General features: G+C 48.8%; 1 protein-coding gene across 4 annotated transcripts in view; it reads right to left on the bottom strand.

The window, feature by feature from the left end:
* The window catches only part of MOV10L1 (Mov10 like RISC complex RNA helicase 1), a 546,310-nt gene that overhangs the window by 121,502 nt on the left and 403,195 nt on the right, over positions 1 to 21,613 (bottom strand). For all 4 annotated transcript variants that reach the window (XM_029617025.1, XM_029617022.1, XM_029617023.1 and 1 more), the window contains one exon: positions 20,749 to 20,898. In XM_029617025.1, coding sequence (XP_029472885.1) covers positions 20,749 to 20,898 — 150 coding nt within the window. The remainder of the gene's footprint in view (positions 1 to 20,748; positions 20,899 to 21,613) is intronic.

The following is a 21,613-nucleotide window of genomic DNA, read 5'->3' as shown; positions in this document are numbered from 1 at the left end:
CTCCGGGCAGGCCCCAGCGCCAGCCGCGCTCGATTCCACCAAAAAAAGACAAAAACCTGCAAAAAAGAAAGGCAGAGTACCGCGACAAGGCCCGCCCACGGGAAGCCCTGCGACCCAATCAGGGTCAGCCCGGCAGACCTTCAAATCTTCGCGCTCCGAGGCGCCATCTCCCTTTCTTCACCGTCCCCGGCCCGCGACTGAAGACCTGCGCGACCGGCGCCCAAGCCCCGCCGGGGGAAGGTCAGGTCAGTGCCCGCCTTCCACTCCGGGGAGGCCCCAGCACCAGCCGCGCTCGATTCCACCAAAAAAAGACAAAAACCTGCAAAAAAGAAAGGCAGCCTACCGCGACAAGGCCCGCCCAAGGGAAGCCCTGCGACCCAGTCAGGGTCAGCCCGGCAGACCTTTAAGCCCCATCCGTCTAGGCGTTGCGCGCCGAAGGAGCGCGACAAAGGGGCCCGCCCCTTTGTGCGCCCCTTCGTGCAGCCCCTGAGGACTGTGGACTGGACAGACTGTATCCCTCTGCAACGCGTCTTCCCCAGGCTAGACCGGACAGCAAACAATATCTTAAATCACCCTGCCCCCTTAAGGATAGCAAACTACCTACTCGCACCAGCGGACATCCCTCGCCTGCCACAGCCTTCTCAGAATGTCTCCATCTTTCCCAATCCCAATTCTCCCACATTGTCTACCTCCCAAAGGAAATTCAACTCGACAGGCCCATCTCCACAACCTTAAATCCCTCTCCCCAATCATGATCTCTCCTATCACCCAACTGCTAGGCTTCACACTATTCTCATTAACCTTATTCAATGCACAATCCCTAACCAGGAAATCAGTAATACTAAACGACTATCTCATCGATGTGAAGCCGGATATATGCGCAATTACTGAGACCTGGCTCAAACCTTCAGACACTGCAATAATTAACCAACTACCCACAGTGACATACGACTTCTTCTCCATCTCACGCCAGGGGAAAAAAAAAGGAGGAGGAATCCTCCTGGCCACAAAAAAAGACCTCAGATTCACTCAGCACTCTACCAACTCTGACAGTAAACTCGAAATCGGCCTCTTTTCATCAGACAATCTCCAAATTTTACTTGTCTACGCTCCTCCAGGTGTCCTGGAAACAGACCCCTCTCCTCTGGTCGAACTAACCACCTCCCTTATCAAACTGGACGCTCCAGCTATAATCTTAGGAGATTTCAACTTGCACGTCGACAATTCCACACTATCACCCAACTGCGAAGCCTTACTCACAGCATTCTCCGCTTTAGGTTTCACTCAACTAGTTAACAAACCCACACACAAAGCCGGCCATACGTTAGACTCATCTTCGTCAACACTGCAATCAAACCTGTTCAGCACCCCAGTTGCACGAAGGTCCCTTGGTCAGATCACTCCCTCATAACAACTTCATTCTCAATAAAAGATATCAGTCCTTCTCGCATACCCTCTCCATGCTTCACTTACAGGAAAACATGCTCCATAGAAGATCTTAGCAATCACTTATCTACACATCTCCCCCAAGTAGACTTCACCAATCCGAACTCAGCTCTTCAATCTTGGAACAACATCACTGAATCTATTGCCAACAAGCTATGCCCGCTAACAACAAAAAAACCTCACCCAAATTCCTCTAAAAAACAACCGTGGTTTACCCTAGAGCTAAGAAAACTTAAACTTCTGCTAAGACAAAACGAGGCTAAATGGCGTAAAAACCCAAGCACCATCACTCTATCTATCTACAAATCAACTCTTCACCAATATAAATCCAACACTCTAAGATCCAAGAGGAACTATTACGCATCCAAGATCCACGACCTAGTCTTTGACGCTAAAGCCCTCTTTAGCTACATTTCCAACCTTACACAAATAAACCCTCCAGAAATTGCTCACAACCAAGCCAAATCCAAAGCGGAAGAACTGGCACTATTCTTCAGCAACAAAATCAACAAACTTCTAACTCAGCTCCCTCCTAACACAGTCTCTCCATCAACCCCACCTCAGACTTCCTTCAACAATACTCGTTTAGAAGAACTGGTACTCACTTCCTCCATCGAGATCCAAGGTATTCTTCGGAAAATGAAACCATCCTCTCACCCATCGGATCACATCCCCACGAAACTGCTTCTATCAATTCCTGACACCATCTCCAAATCCCTGTCAGACATCATAAATTGCTCAATAACACAAGGATCTTACCCAGATGACCTCAAACTGGCCTCCCTCAAACCATTACTCAAGAAACCTAATCTGTATCCTAATGACCCAAACAACTACCGACCGATCGCCAACCTCCCCTTCATAGCCAAGATCATGGAGAAATTGGTGAACACCCAACTCTCAAACTACATTGAAGAAAATAATTTCCTATTCCCATCACAATACGGATTCCGCAAAACACGAAGCACGGAGTCCCTCCTCATCTCCATGACAGATTACCTCATCCTGGGCCTTGATAAAGGACAAGCCTTCCTACTGATCCTACTGGACCTTTCGTCAGCCTTTGACACCGTTAATCATTCCCTACTCATTAACCAGTTAGCCTCCATAGGTATATCAGGCACAGCACTCTCTTGGTTCATATCCTTCCTCAGCAATAGAGGATATAAGGTCAAAATACGGAACAAAGAATCCTCACCTCACCCCTCATCAGTTGGAGTCCCACAGGGGTCCTCCCTATCGCCTACTTTATTCAACATATATCTTCTACCGTTATGCCAACTTCTCACCGACCTCAACCTCAAACACTTCCTCTACGCGGATGATATCCAGGTCCTGATCCCCATCAAGGATTCCTTCACTAAAACTCTGGCTTACTGGGATACATGCCTCCATAAAATTAAACTCCTTCTCACCAGCCTAAACCTGGTACTAAATTCCGGCAAAACTGAACTCCTGCTCATCGCCCCAGAGTACAGCACCATCAACTCTACACAGCAACCCACACCAACAATTACACAAGTGAGAGACCTAGGAGTCCTAATTGATAATCGCCTGAATTTCAAAGCCACTATCAACAAAACCACCAAAGACTGTTTCTACCAACTACAAGTGCTGAAAAGAACTAGACCTCTTTTCCACACCCAAGACTTCAGAACCATTCTGCAAGCAATCATATTCTCAAAATTAGACTATTGTAACACCATCTTACTTGGCCTTCCTGCTTCATACACCAAACCGCTTCAGATGGTGCAAAATGCAGCTGCTCGAATACTGACAAATACCAGGAGAAGGGATCACATAACCCCCATCCTAAAGAGCCTCCACTGGTTACCTATCCACTTTAGAATAATATACAAGGCCATTCTTACCACATACAAAAACATCCACCTACTGGCTCCCATTGACCTACAGATCCCTCTCCGACTACATAAATCGTCAAGACCAACAAGAGATGCATACAAGGGATCGCTACAGGTACCGCCGTCCAAATCCACCAGGCACAGCACGCTAAGAGATCGGGCGTTCTCTACAGCTAGTCCACCGTTATGGAACTCCATCCCCCCTAATCTCAGATTGGAACCATGCATCTCGACCTTCAAAAAAAGACTAAAGACCTGGATATTCTTACAAGCATTCCCGGACTCCAAATGATTTAACACCTCAACTCCATCCCTCAACTCCTTCCACTATCCTTAGCCTTTCTTGAATTAATAACCTGTCCTTTCTCTTCCTTCTTCGCCAAGTTCTAGTCACCCTGTTAAATGTAACTGCCTTTTTCCGCACCATTGTTATAGTTAATGTTTTACTATGCACCCCTGTTTTATGTGAACCAGCATGATGTGACTGCGGTCTCGAATGCCGGTATATAAAAATCCGAAATAAATAAATAAATAAATAAATAAATAAATACATCATATTCCTATTAATTATGGACTAAAACCTAATACAATATTCCAATATTCCGATGAGGCTCTCGTTTCGCCCGTAGTGTCGGGCTTCCTCAGGGAAAGATAACTGGTTCAAAGACTACAATATTCTTGTGCTACTGTCATTATTATACAGTTATCATCTTGAATGCTGTATTAATTCACGTTCATCACTTCGTCATCAATACAGTGATGTCTTCACCGCTGCTTATGTATTGTAACAATCAAACACCATCAAGAGGGTGGACTCTTCACGAACATTTCAGGCTTATGCAGTCAATATCCACACATAGTGTCGAGCTCCATGCATAGAGATATCACCAACTCTTATTGAATCGAAATTAAACGTCCATTACAAAATGATTACAAATTCGCCATATTCAAATGGCCCTCATGGACCGGTGACACTTGATAACCTTGCACACAGCGTTATCCCGAAATTCAAAAAAATTCTCTGCTAGCTCGCAGAACCGTACGAATGATGATGAGTTACGGTTCAGCAAGCTAGCAGAGAATTTTTTTGAATTTCGGGATAACGCTGTGTGCAAGGTTATCAAGTGTCACCGTTCCATGTACTCTGAAGATCAAAATGAGGGAACAAAAATAGACTGATTTAGATGGAAATCCAAAAACATCTCGGGCAAGGATAGAACCGAAGGAATTATAACCTTTTCCTTGGAAAACAGCAAGTAGGGATCCCATCACAACAGTGCCTGAAGATTCAAAATTCTTCTAACGAACAGATGACCACACTATCTTCAGAGACAGATGCTTTAAAGAAACATTCATTGGTTAAAAAGAGGCCATTGACAAGGTTCTAAGGACCAAATTCAGGTCTCATTAAGAAGACTGCAGCTGTATCAGTGATTGAACAAGTTTCACTTCCTTTAAGAAACAAACCACATCTGAGTGCTAAGCCAAGGAACATCTCCCCCTGCATCTGCCTTCTCTAATAGGACAGTGCCATCACTTGAAACTAAGGGAATTCAGGGCTAAACCATAATACAAACTTTCCTGAAGGAAAGCCTAATTACTGAGATGCACTTAAATGGGAAGATACTTTTATTGTGGCCTGAAGCATCAAAATTTTTCCAAACCCTGATATAGGCCTAGAATGCGGAGATCTTGCCTTCAGCAATCTTTTCCCTGAGTAACCTCACCTTCTCAAGGGCCAATCTGCAACAGACTGGAGAGAGGTCTTCCATAGTTGCCACGCCCTGGCAAAGTAAACTCCTGACCAGATGAAACCCAAGTGACTATTTATTTAATAATTTTATATACTGTCGTTCTAGGACCATCACAACGGTTTACATAATTGTGAGATCAGAAAAAAATAAAATACTGTTTAGTAATAAAACAATAAAAACAAAAACATGAAAGCAAGTAGCATCAGCCTAAGAATTAAAACAATGAATTATCAAACAGGACAATATAAATAGATTAAAGTAACAATATAAAAAAAATGAAATAAAAGCGAGCAGTGTTGAATAACATGATCGATCATGACTTATGTTGCATCCTGATAGGCCTTCATAAATAACCATGTTTTTACCTCCTTTCTGAAAATTTCTAATTCTGATTGGAGTCGTAACTCTGTAGGGAGGGAATTCCAGATTTTGGGCCCGACAATGACAGTGCACAATCTAATACTTGACATAGGTGAGCAGATTGTACAGAAGGAATGGAAAGAAGACCTTTATTGGCAGAGCGAAGATTGTGTTGTGGAGTGTGAAGTCGAATGGCGGCATTGAGCCAGTCAGTTTGATCTCTGTATATGATTTTATGTAGGATGCCTAGACTTTTGTATTCTACCCTAACTTGAGCCCAACAAGATCTGTGTACCATGGTCACATGGCTTAATCTGGCACCATAAGAATGATCAGGGCTTACTTGATCCAAAATCCTTTGTAGCATTGCCCTATCAAAGGCCTCGGAGGATGCACAAACAACAAATCATCCCAATGCCACAGCTGGGAAAGCACACACAAACCCTTGTATTCTGTGTGTCTCCTGTAGTAATTGAAAAACCTTTTTGTCTTGGCATTCTGTTGGGTTGTTTTCAGATCCCACAGAGAGCAACCACATCTGTCTGCTATTTCTTCTGGATCTAGTGTATGCCAGTTCAGGAAATCGGACTGAACAATGTCAACAATTGCAATGTGCACCACAGACAGATCCTTGAGATGTTTTTTCCACCCAATCCATCATGAACTTTACCACTCAATGTGTGGATACTTGGTGCCCCTGTTTATTTATATAAACCACCATGACATTGTCTGACAGAATTCTGACCACTTTCCCTTTATCAGGAGCCTGGTTTATAACTTATTTACTGACCAAGATGCTTCCATCAGGGACCAGAGTTCCTGCCCCCCCCCCCCGACCTACTATATTTGCATCTGTAGTGATGGTGATTAGGGCATCCAGACAGACTTCCTTCAAATAGCAGAGATTGAAAGCTACCACTTTAGAATCTTCCTAACCTCCCTTGGAACAAGCAGAACCATATTGAAGTGCTACTCCTAGAGAGACCACCTCAACAAAAGTGTTCTCCAAAGATAGCACTTATCGGATCTTACCAGGGCACCAAATCTATAGCTGTTGCCATCAAACCCAGAATCACAAATTTAGGGAGATCTGAAAGCTATCTCCAACCAGTTCTTCTTTGAGTTTGAACCCTGCTATGTAGAGGGGCCTGAGGAAGCTAAGACAGGACTAGAAACTGATTCTCCTCCCCTGTGTGGCTTTTTCATTGTACAATATTAATGGTGAATAATAAAAAAAATAAGAAAAGTCCTGCTGTGTTGAACAAGCTTAGAAGCAGATCCTCAGAAGGATCAGCACAGAAAAACCATTAGCTCTGGAAGAGGTATGGCAGAAACTGGCCACAGCTTCACTTGCCAAAGAGCAGCACAGACTGAGCCAGTGGCATACTTATCCTTAGCCAATCTGTTACGATCCCCCCTGTTGCTGCACCTCAGGAGGTATCTCACCTTCTCCTCCGGAGGCCGCTCCGAAGCCAGGGCCTCGTCTGTGTACCATCCAGAATTTGCTCCAGGGCCTGGGAGGCCTAGCTGTTCTTGAGGCCTGCCTGTGGCTTGCTTGGACTTCCTGGTTCCGGCCACGCCCTTCTCCCTAGGGGCCGGCCCATGGCACTCCACCTCAGTTATAGGGCCAGCAAGGGGCGGTCCAGGTGAACTCCTCCCAGGGAGTTGCCTGCATACTGCAGTATAAAAGGACTTTCACTCCACTTCCTGGTTGCCTTCGGATTAGCTTGCACATTGCTGATCCAGGTCCTCCGTGCTACAACCCAAGAAAGAGATCTAGGTGTCATAGTGGATAACACATTGAAATCGTTGGTTCATTGTGCTGCGGCAGTCAAAAAAGCAAACAGAATGTTGGGAATTATTAGAAAGGGAATGGTGAATAAAACGGAAAATGTCATAATGCCTCTGTATCGCTCCATGGTGAGACCACACCTTGAATACTGTGTACAGTTCTGGTCGCCGCATCTCAAAAAAGATATAATTGCGATGGAGAAGGTACAGAGAAGGGCTACCAAAATGATAACGGGAATGGAACAGCTTCCCTACGAGGAAAGACTAAAGAGGTTAGGACTTTTCAGCTTGGAGAAGAGACGACTGAGGGGGGATATGATAGAGGTGTTTAAAATCATGAGAGGTCTAGAACGGGTAGATGTGAATCGGTTATTTACTCTTTCGGATAGTAGAAAGACTAGGGGGCACTCCATGAAGTTAGCATGGGGCACATTTAAAACTAATCGGAGAAAGTTCTTTTTTACTCAATGCACAATTAAACTCTGGAATTTGTTACCAGGGGATGTGGTCGTAGAGATGTGCATCGTTTTTTGTGTTCGTGTCGTTCTTCGTTTTTCGACCGCCATGGAAAATGTCGTTTTTTTTCGGTTCGGGTCTTTTTTTTCGCGAAAAATCGATTTTTAGTTAGTGCGCGCTAACTCCCCATTAGTGCGCGCTAACTCCTGTTAGTGCGCACTAACAAAAACCGTTAGATTTTGTTATTTTTTGTTACTTTTTGTTAGCTTTTGTCAGTGCGCGCTAACGGGAGTTAGCACGCACTAATGGGGAGTTAGCGCGCACTGACTCCCGTTAGTGCGCACTAATCGGAAAAACGAATTTTTGCAAAAATGGGAAATTCCTGATTTTTTTCGGGCTCCCTGAAACATGCCGAATTGGACAATTTCGTTGCAATTTTCCAATTCGGCAAAAACAAATGCACATCTCTAGTTAGTATAGCTGTGTTTAAAAAAGGATTGGATAAGTTCTTGGAGGAGAAGTCCATTACCTGCTATTAAGTTCACTTAGAGAATAGCCACTGCCATTAGCAACAGTAACATGGAATAGACTTAGTTTTTGGGTACTTGCCAGGTTCTTATGACCTGGATTGGCCACTGTTGGAAACAGGATGCTGGGCTTGATGGACCCTTGGTCTGACCCAGTATGGCATTTTCTTATGTTCTTATGTCTTGACGGCTCCCTGTTGCGCCTTGATGTCTGTTCCGGATGTTCCTGATGCCTGTTCCAGTTCCTGATCCAGTTCCAGATGTTCCTGCCTGCTTTAGGTTGCCAGGAGTGCAGCAACCTGCCTTGACTGCCAGGAGTGCAGTATTCCACCGCTTCTTCTTCCCAGTGCTCTCCCGCTCTCAGCGTGGTCCGCGACCAGCCTTCCTGGGCTGTGTAGGGCACGTATGGGACGGGGTGGTCCGCGACTCAGTCCCGCGGGTGGGCTGAGTAGGGCGCCCTGAGGGACAGTGCCCATGTCTTCCTTTCCAGCCCTCGTCTATGATGTCTCTGCACCAGCCCTCGTCTATGATGTCTCTGCACCAGCCCTCGTCTATGATGTCTTCCATGTACTAAGGACTCTGTCTGCCCTCGTCCTCTGTCCGGCCTGCCGCCCTATGCCGTTACCCAGCGGCAGGTCCGAAAGGGCTTGGAACAGTTGGAGGACCGTTCAATCAACATTGTGTTGTTGGTTGCCATGGGCATGCAGGTCCGGCTGAGGGTCAGACTCTGTTCCTTATCCCTGCTTCAGTACCTGCCTGGCTCTCCATGCTTGCATCAGCTCACTTGCCCCGGTGTGGCTTGGGGCTCCTCCCTGGGTCTCGCCGTGGCCCAAGGGCTCACACCACCTGCTCTAGAGGCGATCGCGCTCCTCGCGCCCACAACAGTACCCGAGGGCCTCCAAACCCTCGCCCCGTTAGCGGCGTGGTGGACGCGCTCGCAATACAATCCACATTGAGCCTCCAGTATGTCTCTCCTACCTTGAGCAGGACTGGAATGTTCCCAGGCAAATGCAGTATAGTCTCCCCAAGCAGGGCCTCAGCACCATTGCATACCCTGCAGAAGGAGCTGGCTATACTACTCTGGTACTGCACAGCCTGCATTTTATTCCCCCCTCAGCCAAACCTGCTGTGGGGGAAAAGGACAGTCACTGCTGAGGGGCACAAAGAAACCTGCTGAAAACAGAGCCTGCACAGCTGGAGATTCACAACTTTCCTTCTTCCCTTATATATATATACTAGCCATTAAGCCCGAAACAACAGGCTACGTTAAACTTTTTTTTTCGGTCCATTTTCTTCCCCCTCCCTCTCCCTCCCCCTCCCTCCCCATTCTCCCTCCCACTCCCTCCTCCCTCCCCTCAGTCACTCCCCCTCTCAGCTCATTCACAAACCCTTCGGAGGGCGCAGACGGAGGATCTCCGGGGGGGGGGGGGGGGGGGGAATGGAGGTCCCTCCCTCCCTTGCGCCGCCGCCGCTACTGGTCACCGCTGCCTACTGCTCCTCCCAGCACCATTTTTGTTAACAGGCAAGCTCTGACCGACGTGCTCGCCCGCGCATGCGCGGTAGAGCTGCTCTCTACTGCGCATTTGCGGCACGTTGGTCAGGGCTCCTTTATAAGAAGAACATAAGAACATGCCATACTGGGTCAGACCAAGGGTCCATCAAGCCCAGCATCCTGTTTCCAACAGTGGCCAATCCAGGCCATAAGAACCTGGCATGTACCCAAAAACTAAGTCTTTTACTGAGTGACTGTACTCTACTTGATGTTCCCTTTATAGTGAAGAAGAGCCCAAAAGGGAAGGTCCAGCGATACCTAAGGTTTTATTTATTTATTTTTTTTAACTTTATGCTGCACCCATGAGAAGGCTTAAAAAAAACAAACCAAAAAAAAAAAAAAACCCACCCAGGCTGCTCAGAGAAGGGAGGAAGGAGGAAGGATTCAATTCCCTCAACTAACAAAAGGAATTCAAGACCCAGCAGGAAATCATTTCCGAAAAGGCAAGAAGAGCAGTCCGTTCTGACTGTCATCTAAGAAAAGCCTCCAACTCTGACCTGATTCTTCTAAAGGAGTACAATCTAATAAGTCATTGCCTCAGGAGTTAATTCTCCAATCTGCTACACCAGACCAAATACTATCACTTAACTACTAAAAATTTTCCCTGCTGTACTAGGTTTTTCCAGATATCCACAATGAATATGCATCAGATAGATATGCATACTATGGAGGTAGTGCATGCAAATCTATCGTGAACATTCACTGTGGATATCCTGAAAACCTGACTGGCTAGGTGTGACCAAAGACTAAGTTGAGAACCACTGTACTAGATTACATAGAAGATGACGACAGCATGAAAATGTGTTCTCCATTTTCATCTGCTGGTAGGTAAGCATAATCCATGTGTCTACACTGGACTGGCAGGGAAATAAGAAATCAGGGATTTCCCTCTATTTTATATCCCCACCCAACTTACTTAGCTTAGTCATTGCAGCAACAGTCCTGTCCAGGAACTGTGCACCAGGGCTCGTTCTGGAACACTATGATCATGAACTCTAATACTGGTTATTAGGTGTCTCTGTTGTACAAGGACGGATTCCCCCTACACTTTGGAACTGTGAATGCCTCCAGAACATTCCTGGTCGATTCAAGGAGGAAGATCTGAAGCCAGGTCTTCACAGTATACAGTTTGCCCCAGGGGCAGCAGTATTATTGCTTCTTTGAAAAGCAGCAAGCTGTGATCTTAAAAGTGCACCAATGTGCAACTTCCCACTCATGGTATTTTTTAGTCAATTAGGAATTTGTTATAAGACCACCTGTGCTCATGTTATTCATTTCTGTCCGCCTCTGTCCAAAATCATTATCTTCACGCTTACATCTATATCATCTCTTTCTGCTTATGTCTATTTCATTTATTTTAATAAAAATTATATTCTTTACCCTGAGGTTCTTTAAAAATATCTTTTCATCTCACACATATCTAAGTATTTTGGAGCAATTTGTTTATAGCAAGAACTTTGTTTCTTTCCTGTTTCTCTCTGAAATCTGTTTCCCAGGCTTATTACTTTGGGAGGGTGCTTTCCTCCATGTTCATAACTCTCCAGCATCTGCCCAATGTCTATCTTCTATTCTCCAAATGCCGGTCAGCCCAATTGAAGAGGAGATGAGCTTCCCGGGCTACAGCTGGGCTCTTGGTTCCTCCCTGACTGTTGAGATATGCCACCATGGTGGCGTGGTCCGAAAACAGGCAAACCATCTGCCCCTGTACCAGATCCAGAAAAGCCTCCAAGGCCCTGCGGACTGCCCTGGTCTCTGAGCGGTTGATGGAACAAAGGCATTCTGATTCCAACCATACGCCTTGTGCCGCTCTGCGCCTAAGCACACCGCACCCCAGCCTCGCAGGCTGGCGTCCGTGGAAACCACCACCCAAGTCCGGGGTTTCGAGGGACATTCCTTTCTGCAGATTGGCGTCTACTAACCACCACTCCAGGCTGGATCTGGCCTGTGAGGTCAGGGGCAGGCGCATCTGATATTGCTCAGTCACTGGACTCCACAGGGACAGGAGAGCCCACTGCAATGGTTTAATGTGAGCAAAGGCCCACGGGACGAGCTCTCGCGTCGAAGCAATGGCTCCCAGAACCTGCAGATAGTCCCAAGGCCGTTGGTGTCCGCGGCCCTCGAAAACTGGTCACCTGCTGTTGTAGTTTGTGCCTCCGGTCCTTAGTTAGAAACACCCGGCCCGGGTGAGTATCGAAGCAAGCCCCCAGATAATTCCAGGACCTGGGAGGAAATCAAGTGACTCTTGGGAAGGTTGATCATCCAGCTCAACGACTGCAGCATGTGAGTCACATGAAGAATAGTCCGCCGACAATCTTCCTCCGACTTTGCCTGGAGGAGCCAGTCGTCTAGGTACAGGTGCACCAACAACCCCTTCCTGCCTGAGGGCTGCCGCCACGACTATCATAACCTTGGTGAAGGTGCGGGACGCTGATGGCTAGACCGAAGGGGAGCGCAAGAAAGTGAAAATGCTGCCCCAGGATCGAGAACCACAAACCGCTGATGATCGCTCAGAATCGGGATATGGAGGTAAGCCTCTGTTAGGTCCAGGGAGGTGAGGAACTCTCCCTTGCGCACCGCCACAATCACCGTGCGCAGGGTTTCCATTCGAAAGTGTGGTACCTTCGGACTCCGGTTCACTTACTGGAGGTCCAGGATGAGGCGAAAAGGTTCCTTCTTTCTTTGGCACCACAAAGTACACGGAGTACCAACCAGTTCTCTGTTCCACCCCTGGAACTGGAACAATGGCCTGCAGGCTTAACAGAATGCATAGCAAGTCCTCCACCGCGGCACGCTTGTTTCGGGAAGAACAGCACGACACCAGGAAGGCGTCCCTGGGAGGGTGTGAAAATTCTAAGGCGTAGCCTACACGGATCACCTGGAGAAGCCGCTGGTCGATTGTGATTCTTGCCTACTCCTCGTAAAACTGGGACAGCCGTCCTCCTACAGCTGTCTCCAAGGAGTGGGTGATCCTGATTTCTTTGTGAAAGTTTTCCAGCCCCAGAGCCCTGGCCGGCTGCTCGGTTGGCTCTGCGAAAGGACTGTTGTCACCCCGAGAAAGGTCTGGATCCCGACTTAAATCTCCTGGAGTCTCTAATCCAGCTCCTTGGGGCAAACGCTTTCCGGAAGGGCTATCTATCCTACGGGAGCCTATTGCCTTTGGACTCTCCCAATGACTTCACCAGCTGGTCCAGGTCCTCACCAAACAGGAGCTTCCCCCTGAAGGGGAGATTTTACAGGTGAGCTTTAGAAAAAGAGCCAGCCGACCAATTCCGGAGCCACAGCAAGCGTCTGGATGCCACTGAAGAGATCATGGAACACGCCAATGTTCGTACCAGGTCATACAGGGCATCTGCCGTGTATGCCACCCCCGCCTCCAGGCAAGCCGCCTGCATCTGGGACATGATCCCCGCGGAGGCCAGGTCCTGTGGGCTGCTGGACCCAACACCGGCAGGCGCGCTGCATCATACTGGCACAGACTGCCGCTCTGAGGCTCAAAGCCGAAACTTTAAAAAGGCTTTGAGCTTCAGGTGGACCTCCAATTTCCGGTCATGAGCGTCCTTCAGAGCGGCCAACCCTGCCACCGGAATGGTAGTTTAGGAACTGCTGCTACTGCAGCGTCCACCTTGGGGTTCCTTAAGGGCTCCAAATGCTCTTCTGACAGCGGGTACAGCTTGGCCATGGCCCATCCCACCTTGAGACCAGCCTCTGGGGCATCCCACTCCCTGCTGATAAACTTCTGAATTTCCTTCGGAATTGGGAAAGCAGAGGGGGGTCCTCGCAGCCCGTCCAGGACCAGGTTGACCCCTTCACTGTCCGAATCCTCCTGTGACCGTTTGAGCCCCAGTTCCTCCAACACCTGGGGAATAAGGAGACTTAATTCCTCCTGCTTGAACAGCCTGACCACCTGAGGGTCATCACCCTCCCCCCCCCAGAGGCGTCCAGCAACAATGGATCGTCCCTGCCAGCATCTGAGTCCAGATCGGGGTCAGTATCACCCTGGGGCGTGGCTAGATCCCCCGTCCCCCATGGTCCCTGCATCTCCACGGCTCCCTTGTGCCTGAGGGCACGGAGAAGGTAGAACCTGAGACTTCAGACGTTTGGCAGAGCCACCAGCGCTGTCCTGAGACCTCCTCTTTTCAGCCTTCCTGGCCAGGAAGGCTGCATGCATTAGTAGCACAAAATCCGGAGAGAAACCTTCGGGACCCACATCAACGCTACTGGAATCCGAAGTTGTATCCTTCGGTTCTCCCTGGCCCGGTTCTACCACTGCCAGGGAAAGTGGGGAAAGCAGGGGAGGGACTTCCTGAGCTTCCTTCCCCTGGGTATCCATCGACCCCGGGGGTTTACCTTTTGTTCCCGATTGTCCCCCAGGCTAGTGCCTAGGCTTTCTGGGCTTCTGGCCCTTGGCAGATGACCCCTCCTCCCTGCAGCACATGAGGCACAGAGAGAATGAGCATCCACCTCTAAAACCAGGCCACAGGCCCTACAGACCTCCACCTGGGCACTTTCAGATATGGCAGTCCTTCCCCCAGCTTCCCTGGAGTCCCAGAACAAAAAATAGGAAAATTGGTTCTTACCTGCTAATTTTCGTTCCTGTAGAACCATGGATCAGTCCAGACCATGGGTTGAGCCTCCTGTCCAGCAGATGGAGACACCAAAACTGAAAGGGTACCCTATATTAGGACAGAGCCTACCCTGCATCCCTTCAGTATAAAAACTTTCAAAGCAGATATAACTCCCGTAAGATCAAGCAAGCAACAAGAACACTGATACATTTTAAACAATTGAGCATTTGAACAAATGAAAGAATTCTGCATAAAGAACGCGCTGGCATAAACATTTATTTTCCTAGTCATCTGTAAGATGCTTCTGGTGCCTTACGTAATAATAGAAAATGCAGGTATCCGGAAAAAACCTGTAACGAAAGAAACTTTGAGCGGACTGAACAGTTCTAGTAAGGGAGGGTGTCTGGACTGATCCGTGGTACTACAGGAACGAAAATTAGCAGGTAAGAACCAATTTTCCTTTCCCTGTACGTTCCCGGATCAGTCCAGACCATGGGATGTACCAAAGCTTCCCTAAACGGGGTGGGACAGAGACAGTCCTGCTCAAAGAACCTGCTGCCTGAAGGAGCCAAAAACTGGAGCATGTACATCCAGGTGGTAATGACGAGCAGAAGTATGCAGAGATTTCCAAGTGGCTGCCCTACATATTTCCTGCGGAGAGACTGATTGACTCTCCGCCCAAGAAGTGGCTTGAGAACGTAAGGAGTGGGCCTTTAGGTCTTCTGGCACTGGTCGGCCCTTACAGATGTAGGCCAACGCAATAGCCTCCTTTAGCCACCGTGCAATCATGGTCTTTGAAGCCTTATTTCCCTTATTTGGGCCACTCCACAGGACAAACAGGTGATCAGAGACCCGGAACTCATTCGTAACCTGGAGGTAATGGAGCAAAACCTGTTTCACATCCAGGTGGTGCAGATCACACTCAGTCGTGCTTGTGATGCCTTTAGAAGAAAAAGCCGGAAGTTCTACTGACTGATTGATGTGAAAAGAAGACACGACTTTTGGCAAGAAAGAGGGTACCGTCTTAAGAGATACCCCTGAATCAGAAAAACGTACAAAAGGTTTCCTGAACGACAAAGCTTGGAGCTCCGAAACTCTTCTGGCAGAACAAATGGACACCAGAAAGACAGTTTTGAGGGTCAAATCCTTAAGTGTAGCCCTCCATAGAGTTCGAAGGAAGCATCGCAGAGAACCCAAAAAACCAAGTTATGACTCCACAAGGGACAAGTAGCCCGTACCGGCGGCTTCAAATGTTTGGCCCCCTTGAGGAAGCGGATGACATCCGGATGAGCCGCCACTGAGTAACCGTCAATGTTGCCTAAGAGGGAGCCAAAGGCGGAGACCTGCACCCGCAAGGAACTGAAAGACAAACCCTTGGAGAAACCGTTCTGGAGGAAGGAAAGAACCTGGGAAATCGGCCCCTTACGGGCCGACACTCCTGAAGCGGCACACACATTTTCGAACACCTTCCAGACCCGGACATAAGCGAGAGAGGTAGCCGGCTTCCAGGCTCTCAACTGAGTGGATATAACTTCTTTATATCCCTTCTTTCTCAACCTCCGCCGTTCAAAAGCCAGGCCGCTAGACAAAAGCGATCCGCCTGATCGAAAAACATGGGACCCTGCCGAAGAAGGTGGGGGAGATGACAGAGTCGGAGAGGGCTGTCCGTCACTAGGTTTACCAGATCCGCGAACCATGGTCTGTGAAGCCACTCTGGAGCCACTAGAATGACGGGACCCTGATGGAGCTTGATTCTTCTGAGCACTTTGCTTACCAGTGGCCAAGGAGGGAACACACAGAATGTCTTGAGGCCAGGAAGGACCAGCGCACACTCCTTCCGAGCAATGTTCCCTTCTGTGGCTGAAGAACCGGGGCGCTTTCGCATTGTTCATTGTGGTCATCAGATCCAAGTGTGGGGGACCCGACCTGCGGACAATCAGATCCATCGCCTTGTCTGACAACTCCCACTCACCGGGATCTAACCGCTGACGACTGAGAAAATCGGCTTGAACATTCTCTTTCCCCGCAATGTGGGACGCTGCTAGGTGCTCTAGGTGATGCTCCACCCAAGCGAAGAGTTTGCTGGCTTCCAGAGCCACCAGGTGACTCCTGGTGCATCCCTGTCGATTGATGTAGGCCACCGTGGTGGAGTTGTCCGAGAGAACCCACACCGCCTTACGATGGAGTAAGGGAAGGAAGACCTTGAGAGCCAGGCGTACCGCTCGAGCTTCCAATCGATTGATGTGCCAGTGAGATTGGACTAGGGACCAGTAGCCCTGAGAAGACTGGGTCTGGCACACCGCTCCCCAGCCGGAGAGACTGGCGTTTGTCGTGACAATGATCCACTGCGGCGTCTGAAGGGACACCCCCCTTCAAGAGGCGAGCAGGCGAGAGCCACCATTGTAGCTCGACGACGGTAGACTCAAGAGAGCGGGAGAGGCATCCGAAATTGCTCAGACATCAGCTTCCAGCAGGATAGCAACGCTTTCTGTAATGGACGCATATGCGCAACACAGAACCAGATCAATAATGGAGGCCATGGACCCCAGGACCTGAAGGTAGTCCCAGGCTGTGGGTAGAGCAAGAGAAAGAAAGGTGCACACTTGGGTCCTGAGTTTCAGCGCTCTCTCGTCTGGAAGGAACACCTTGCCAGCTCAGGTGTTGAATCGCGCCCCCAGGAACTCCAGGGTCTGGGATGGCTGGAGCTTGCTTTTGGGAAAGTTGATTATCCACCCCAGGGAGGTCAGACAATTCAGGAACTTGTCAACCGCCAGCTTGCAGAGAGACTCCGATTTGGCCTGGATGAGCCAATCATCCAGGTAAGGGTGGACCAGAATTCTGCTCGACAAAGAAGATTCCGCCACCTCCACCATGACTTTGGTAAATGTGCGCGGTGCCGTAGTGAGACCGAATGGTAGTGCTCGAAATTGGTAATGTTGACTCAGGATCTTGAACCGGAGGCACCGCTGATGGTCGCAGCGAATCGGAATGTGCAAGTAGTCCTCAGTCAGGTCGAGCGATGCCAGGAATTCTCCTGAGCGAACCGCCACTATTACCGCCCTCAGGGTTTCTATTCGAAAATGGGGAACCTTGAGAGCTCGGTTGACTCACTTGAGATCCAGAATTGGACGAAAGGAACCTTCCTTTTTGGGAACGACTAAGTATATGGAATATTGAAGGAACCCTTGTTCCTCCACCAGGAATGGAACTATGGCCCCCAGTTCCAGCAGCCTGCTCAGGGTCTGGTCGACCGCAGGCCTCTTTCGACTTCCACAGGGAGAGATTAGCTGAAGGTCCGGTAGATCCTGAGCAAATTGTAACACGTGGCCTTTTTCTATTACCTCTAGGACCCACTGATCCGTCGTGATTTTGGCCCATTCCTCGAGAAACAGGGACAGTCGCCACCTAAGTTTGGAATGGAGGGATGGGCCAGCCGTATCTCATTGGGAAGTGGACTTGGTGGCTGCGTGTTGCTAGCTACCATCCCGGAAGGGTCGACGTCCTTGAAAGGAATGAGATCTGGATTGGCATCTGTAAGCATTGCCTCTCGGAAGGGAGCCCCGGGCTCTGTTATATCGACGTTGACCTCTGAAGTGAGTGCGGGAAGGAAAGAAAGTCTTAGACTGTTTCGGACGGTCCTCCGGCAGCTTATGAATCTTATTCTCGCCGAGAGATTTAATAAGCTGTTCTAGGTCCTCCCCAAAAACCAACTGACCCTTGAAGGAGAGAGTGCCTAACTGCACATTAGAAGAGGTATCCGCAGACCAATTTCTCAGCCAGAGGAGACATCTGGCCGAGACCACGGAGACCATGGCTTTGGCTTGCACCCGGAGAAGATTGTAAAGGGCATCAGCCCCATACGAAATTGCGCCTTCTAGCCGATCCGCCTGCTCCGCCTCTACAGACGGGAGAGGTCTTGGGTGCAGAGTAATTGTTGAACCCACCTGAGGCTTGCCCACTGCATGAGACTGCTGCAGATTGTCGACTGAACTCCTACGGACAAAACTTCAAAGATGCGCTTGAGACAGCATTCATGCTTGTGGTCTTTGACATCCTTCAATGCCGTAGCCTCCACCGGGATGGTGGTGTGCTTGATAACCGCAGAGATGGAGGAATCTACCTTGGGTATCTTAAGCAGATCCAAACAGTCCTCAGGAAGTGGGTAGAGCTTGTCCAAAGCCCTACCCACACGTAGTCCTGCCTCCGGGGTCTCCCACTCCCGAAGGAGCATCAGTTTATGCATAGGATGGAACGGAAAAGTACGTGGAGGAGCCCTAAGTCCCGGGTCCACGTTAGCAGGCATAGCGGCAGTAACCGTATCCTGAGGGGGCACCTCAATTCCCCCAGTTCCTGCAGAATGAAGGAAATGAGCGGTTCCAGTTCCTCCCTTTGAAATAATTGCAGCACTCATGGGTCGTCCCCCTCAAAGGGGGGGGGGGTTAGGAAGCAGTGGATCAGTATCCAGATCAGGGACAGACGGCGGTTGGGGGGGGTCCGGAGGTGGCGGGAACACCAGGACCACCCTAACGGAACCCTGCCCCTCCGGCGCCTTAGGAGGTTGCGAGGGAGGAAACCGCGGAATCTTAGGGGGGCCCTGGGGGCCTCCTCCTGTAGGCTAGCGAGGTAAGACTTGTGCATGAGAAGCACAAACTCGGTAGAGAATCGATTTTTAGATTTTCCGGAGGGGGGGGAGGAGAGGGGGGTATAGGGGGTCAGACACCCTCTCCCGGGAATGAGGGGGCTCAAATCCGGAGGAGAAATTTAAAATATCGGGCTCTCCTCCCCCCTGCAGCCCCGATTCAGCATCAGGATTAGTTTCCAAAATGGCCACTGTTCCTGCGGATTTCCGAGATGGGAATGGCCTAGCCATGCGGCAAGCAGCTCGCCCCCGGGTCGCCGTAGCCACGGGTGCCGAGGAGGGGCCCTCCCCACCTGGCGGGCACCCGCAGAGGCCGCTGCGGGAAAGCCTCGGGGCAGACTCCCTGCAGGCGACACACAAGCAGGAACGCGGCATCAGCTGAGTAAAAAAAAATTGCTGTGAGGGAAACTGAATGATGCACACTACCGGAGCTGTCCAAATGCTTAAAAACTAGCTAAAAGGAGCTTAGGAAAAAACACTGTTTGTATTTACTTCACTTTTTTTTTTTTTTTAATCTCAGCTAGTAGCTGGGGGAGGGATTCCTCAGCAAGGTGGACAGCTAGCCAGGGGGATTGACAGGACCACCAGTGTCCCCCCAAAAGGTCACCAGGAATAAGGGGCCTAGGCTGAAGATTTCAAGGGACAAGCCCCCCTAGGCCCCCAACAGAGCAGAGAGACAGAGCTTTCTCCCAAAATAACACAGAAGTCTTTCAAAGAGTTATGATTTTTTTGTAAAATCAATACTTGCTTGATCCTGATTAAGATAGGTACCAGATCCCCGCAGGGAAAAGAAGGTAAGAAGGAGAACTGCAGGTTCAGCTGCCTGCATCTGTTGGAGACAGATGAATACTGAAGGGATGCAGGGTAGGCTCTGTCCTGATATAGGATACCCTTTCAGTTTTTGTCTGACTCCATCTGCTGGACAGGAGGCTCAACCCATGGTCTGGACTGATCCGGGTACATACAGGGAACAGTTGGGCTGAGCACTCGGGCGGGACCCACGAAAAAACAAAATGGAGCCTGTGCCAAAAATAGCCTGGGCTTAGCGCTCCGCAGAGGAAGGAAGTAGTTAAAAATGACTGCAAACCTCCGATTTGACTGCCCAGGCCCTCAGGACACCTACCCTGAGGCCAAAAACGCCCAGGAGCTGCTTCCCCGGCCCGAGGAGGCTCCGGACAGTAGGATGCTCCTCCCCCCTAGCTAAGCATGGCCTGAAACAGCAAGCCTCAAAGAAAAGCCCCTGCAAAGAAAAAACTGAAGGCAAAAAATCCTTTTTTTTTTTTTTTTTAAACTAAGTAACAAAAAAAATCCCCACAAGGGTACTTTCCTTTAGGAGGCACTGGAAGAGGGCTTCAGGGCGTGGAGGGAACCAGTGCCCTGGTTATCCAACTCCCCGGATCCGAGGGCTCTACAGCCGGGGGTGTCCAACCCCCCCGTTCGCCCAGCTCCACCCAAGGGATGGCCCGCGATCGGAACCTCACACCTCGGGGAGTCGAGCTAAAACTCAGTCCAGAGCTGCAGGATGCACAACCACCATCTGCTGGAGACAGAAATACTGAGGAGCTGAGATGGCACTAGTGGTATATATAGCAGTACCTCGAAGTTTTTTTCTCTGCCTCCATCTGCTGGTGGAAGTGCATAACCCACTGGTCTGGACTGATCTAGGTATGTTCAGGAATATGGTATTTAGTAGTTTGTCTCTCACTTAAAATTAAGTATCCCATCCCATTATGAAAAAAGTCATCAGCAATGCTATCTTGCATATAAAACTTGTACCAGAGACAGCAGTTTCCTACCTGCTTTCGGTATGGTGTGATCACTCCAATGTCTTTTGCTGACACCAAAGTGGTAACATTCTTAGCAAGAATGCAGCAGTACCGTATGATATGGACAGCTTCTGTGGGGTTAAACCAGGAGGGATTGCTTCCTTCCCGCATTTCGCTACCCTAAAGAGGTACAGACCCAAGAGAACAAGATAATTATGCAATGTGGTACAATATTTTGAATGAATTTGCATTCTAACAATTTTTCTAACCATAGGACTATAGATACTAATTGCAGACTAGCTTGTTTTAAGATAGCACTTCTTGAAAGAGTTATTTTATAAATTTAGAAACTGTTCACAATTATATAGTTAAAAAATGTATGATTACAATCCCTTTATCTACACAACATAATAGGAGCATTTTTCAGTATTATTGCTAATAATCAGGTCGATACAGTAACGTTCAGTTAAAGATTCCCCGTCTGTAACGTGCTGGGAGCGCACAATACAGACGAGTAAGGCGATCCAGCGATACAGTCTCCAGTTTCACGCGTCCTTAGCGCTTCCTAAAATAGACACATAACCCTTTCCGCACCCAGCATGTAGATGATGTGTAAATGAACGAATTAGCTGTATAATGAAGGAATTAGCTATTCCCCTCCGATACTGTAACGGGCACTGATATTATCTCCTTAGTAACCCGCTGTTTTGCCGCGGCCTTAACGTGTTAGTTTACCGCCTCCCCCTAGTAGGTGTTAGGACTGTGAGTCTTGTAGCAAACCCATCGACACCACTTAAAATACTGAAAAACAATAAAACACAATAAAAAAAAAAGCGATACAGAGATGATCGAGAAAATGTAATGCTGTGGGACACATAAAAACCTGTCAGAAAAA

This window comes from Rhinatrema bivittatum, chromosome 9 (assembly GCF_901001135.1).
Source record: "Rhinatrema bivittatum chromosome 9, aRhiBiv1.1, whole genome shotgun sequence".
Taxonomy (NCBI): Eukaryota; Metazoa; Chordata; class Amphibia; order Gymnophiona; family Rhinatrematidae; genus Rhinatrema; species Rhinatrema bivittatum.
The sequence above is the reverse complement of the archived record's forward strand: the minus strand, read 5'-3'. Positions and strand labels throughout refer to the sequence as shown.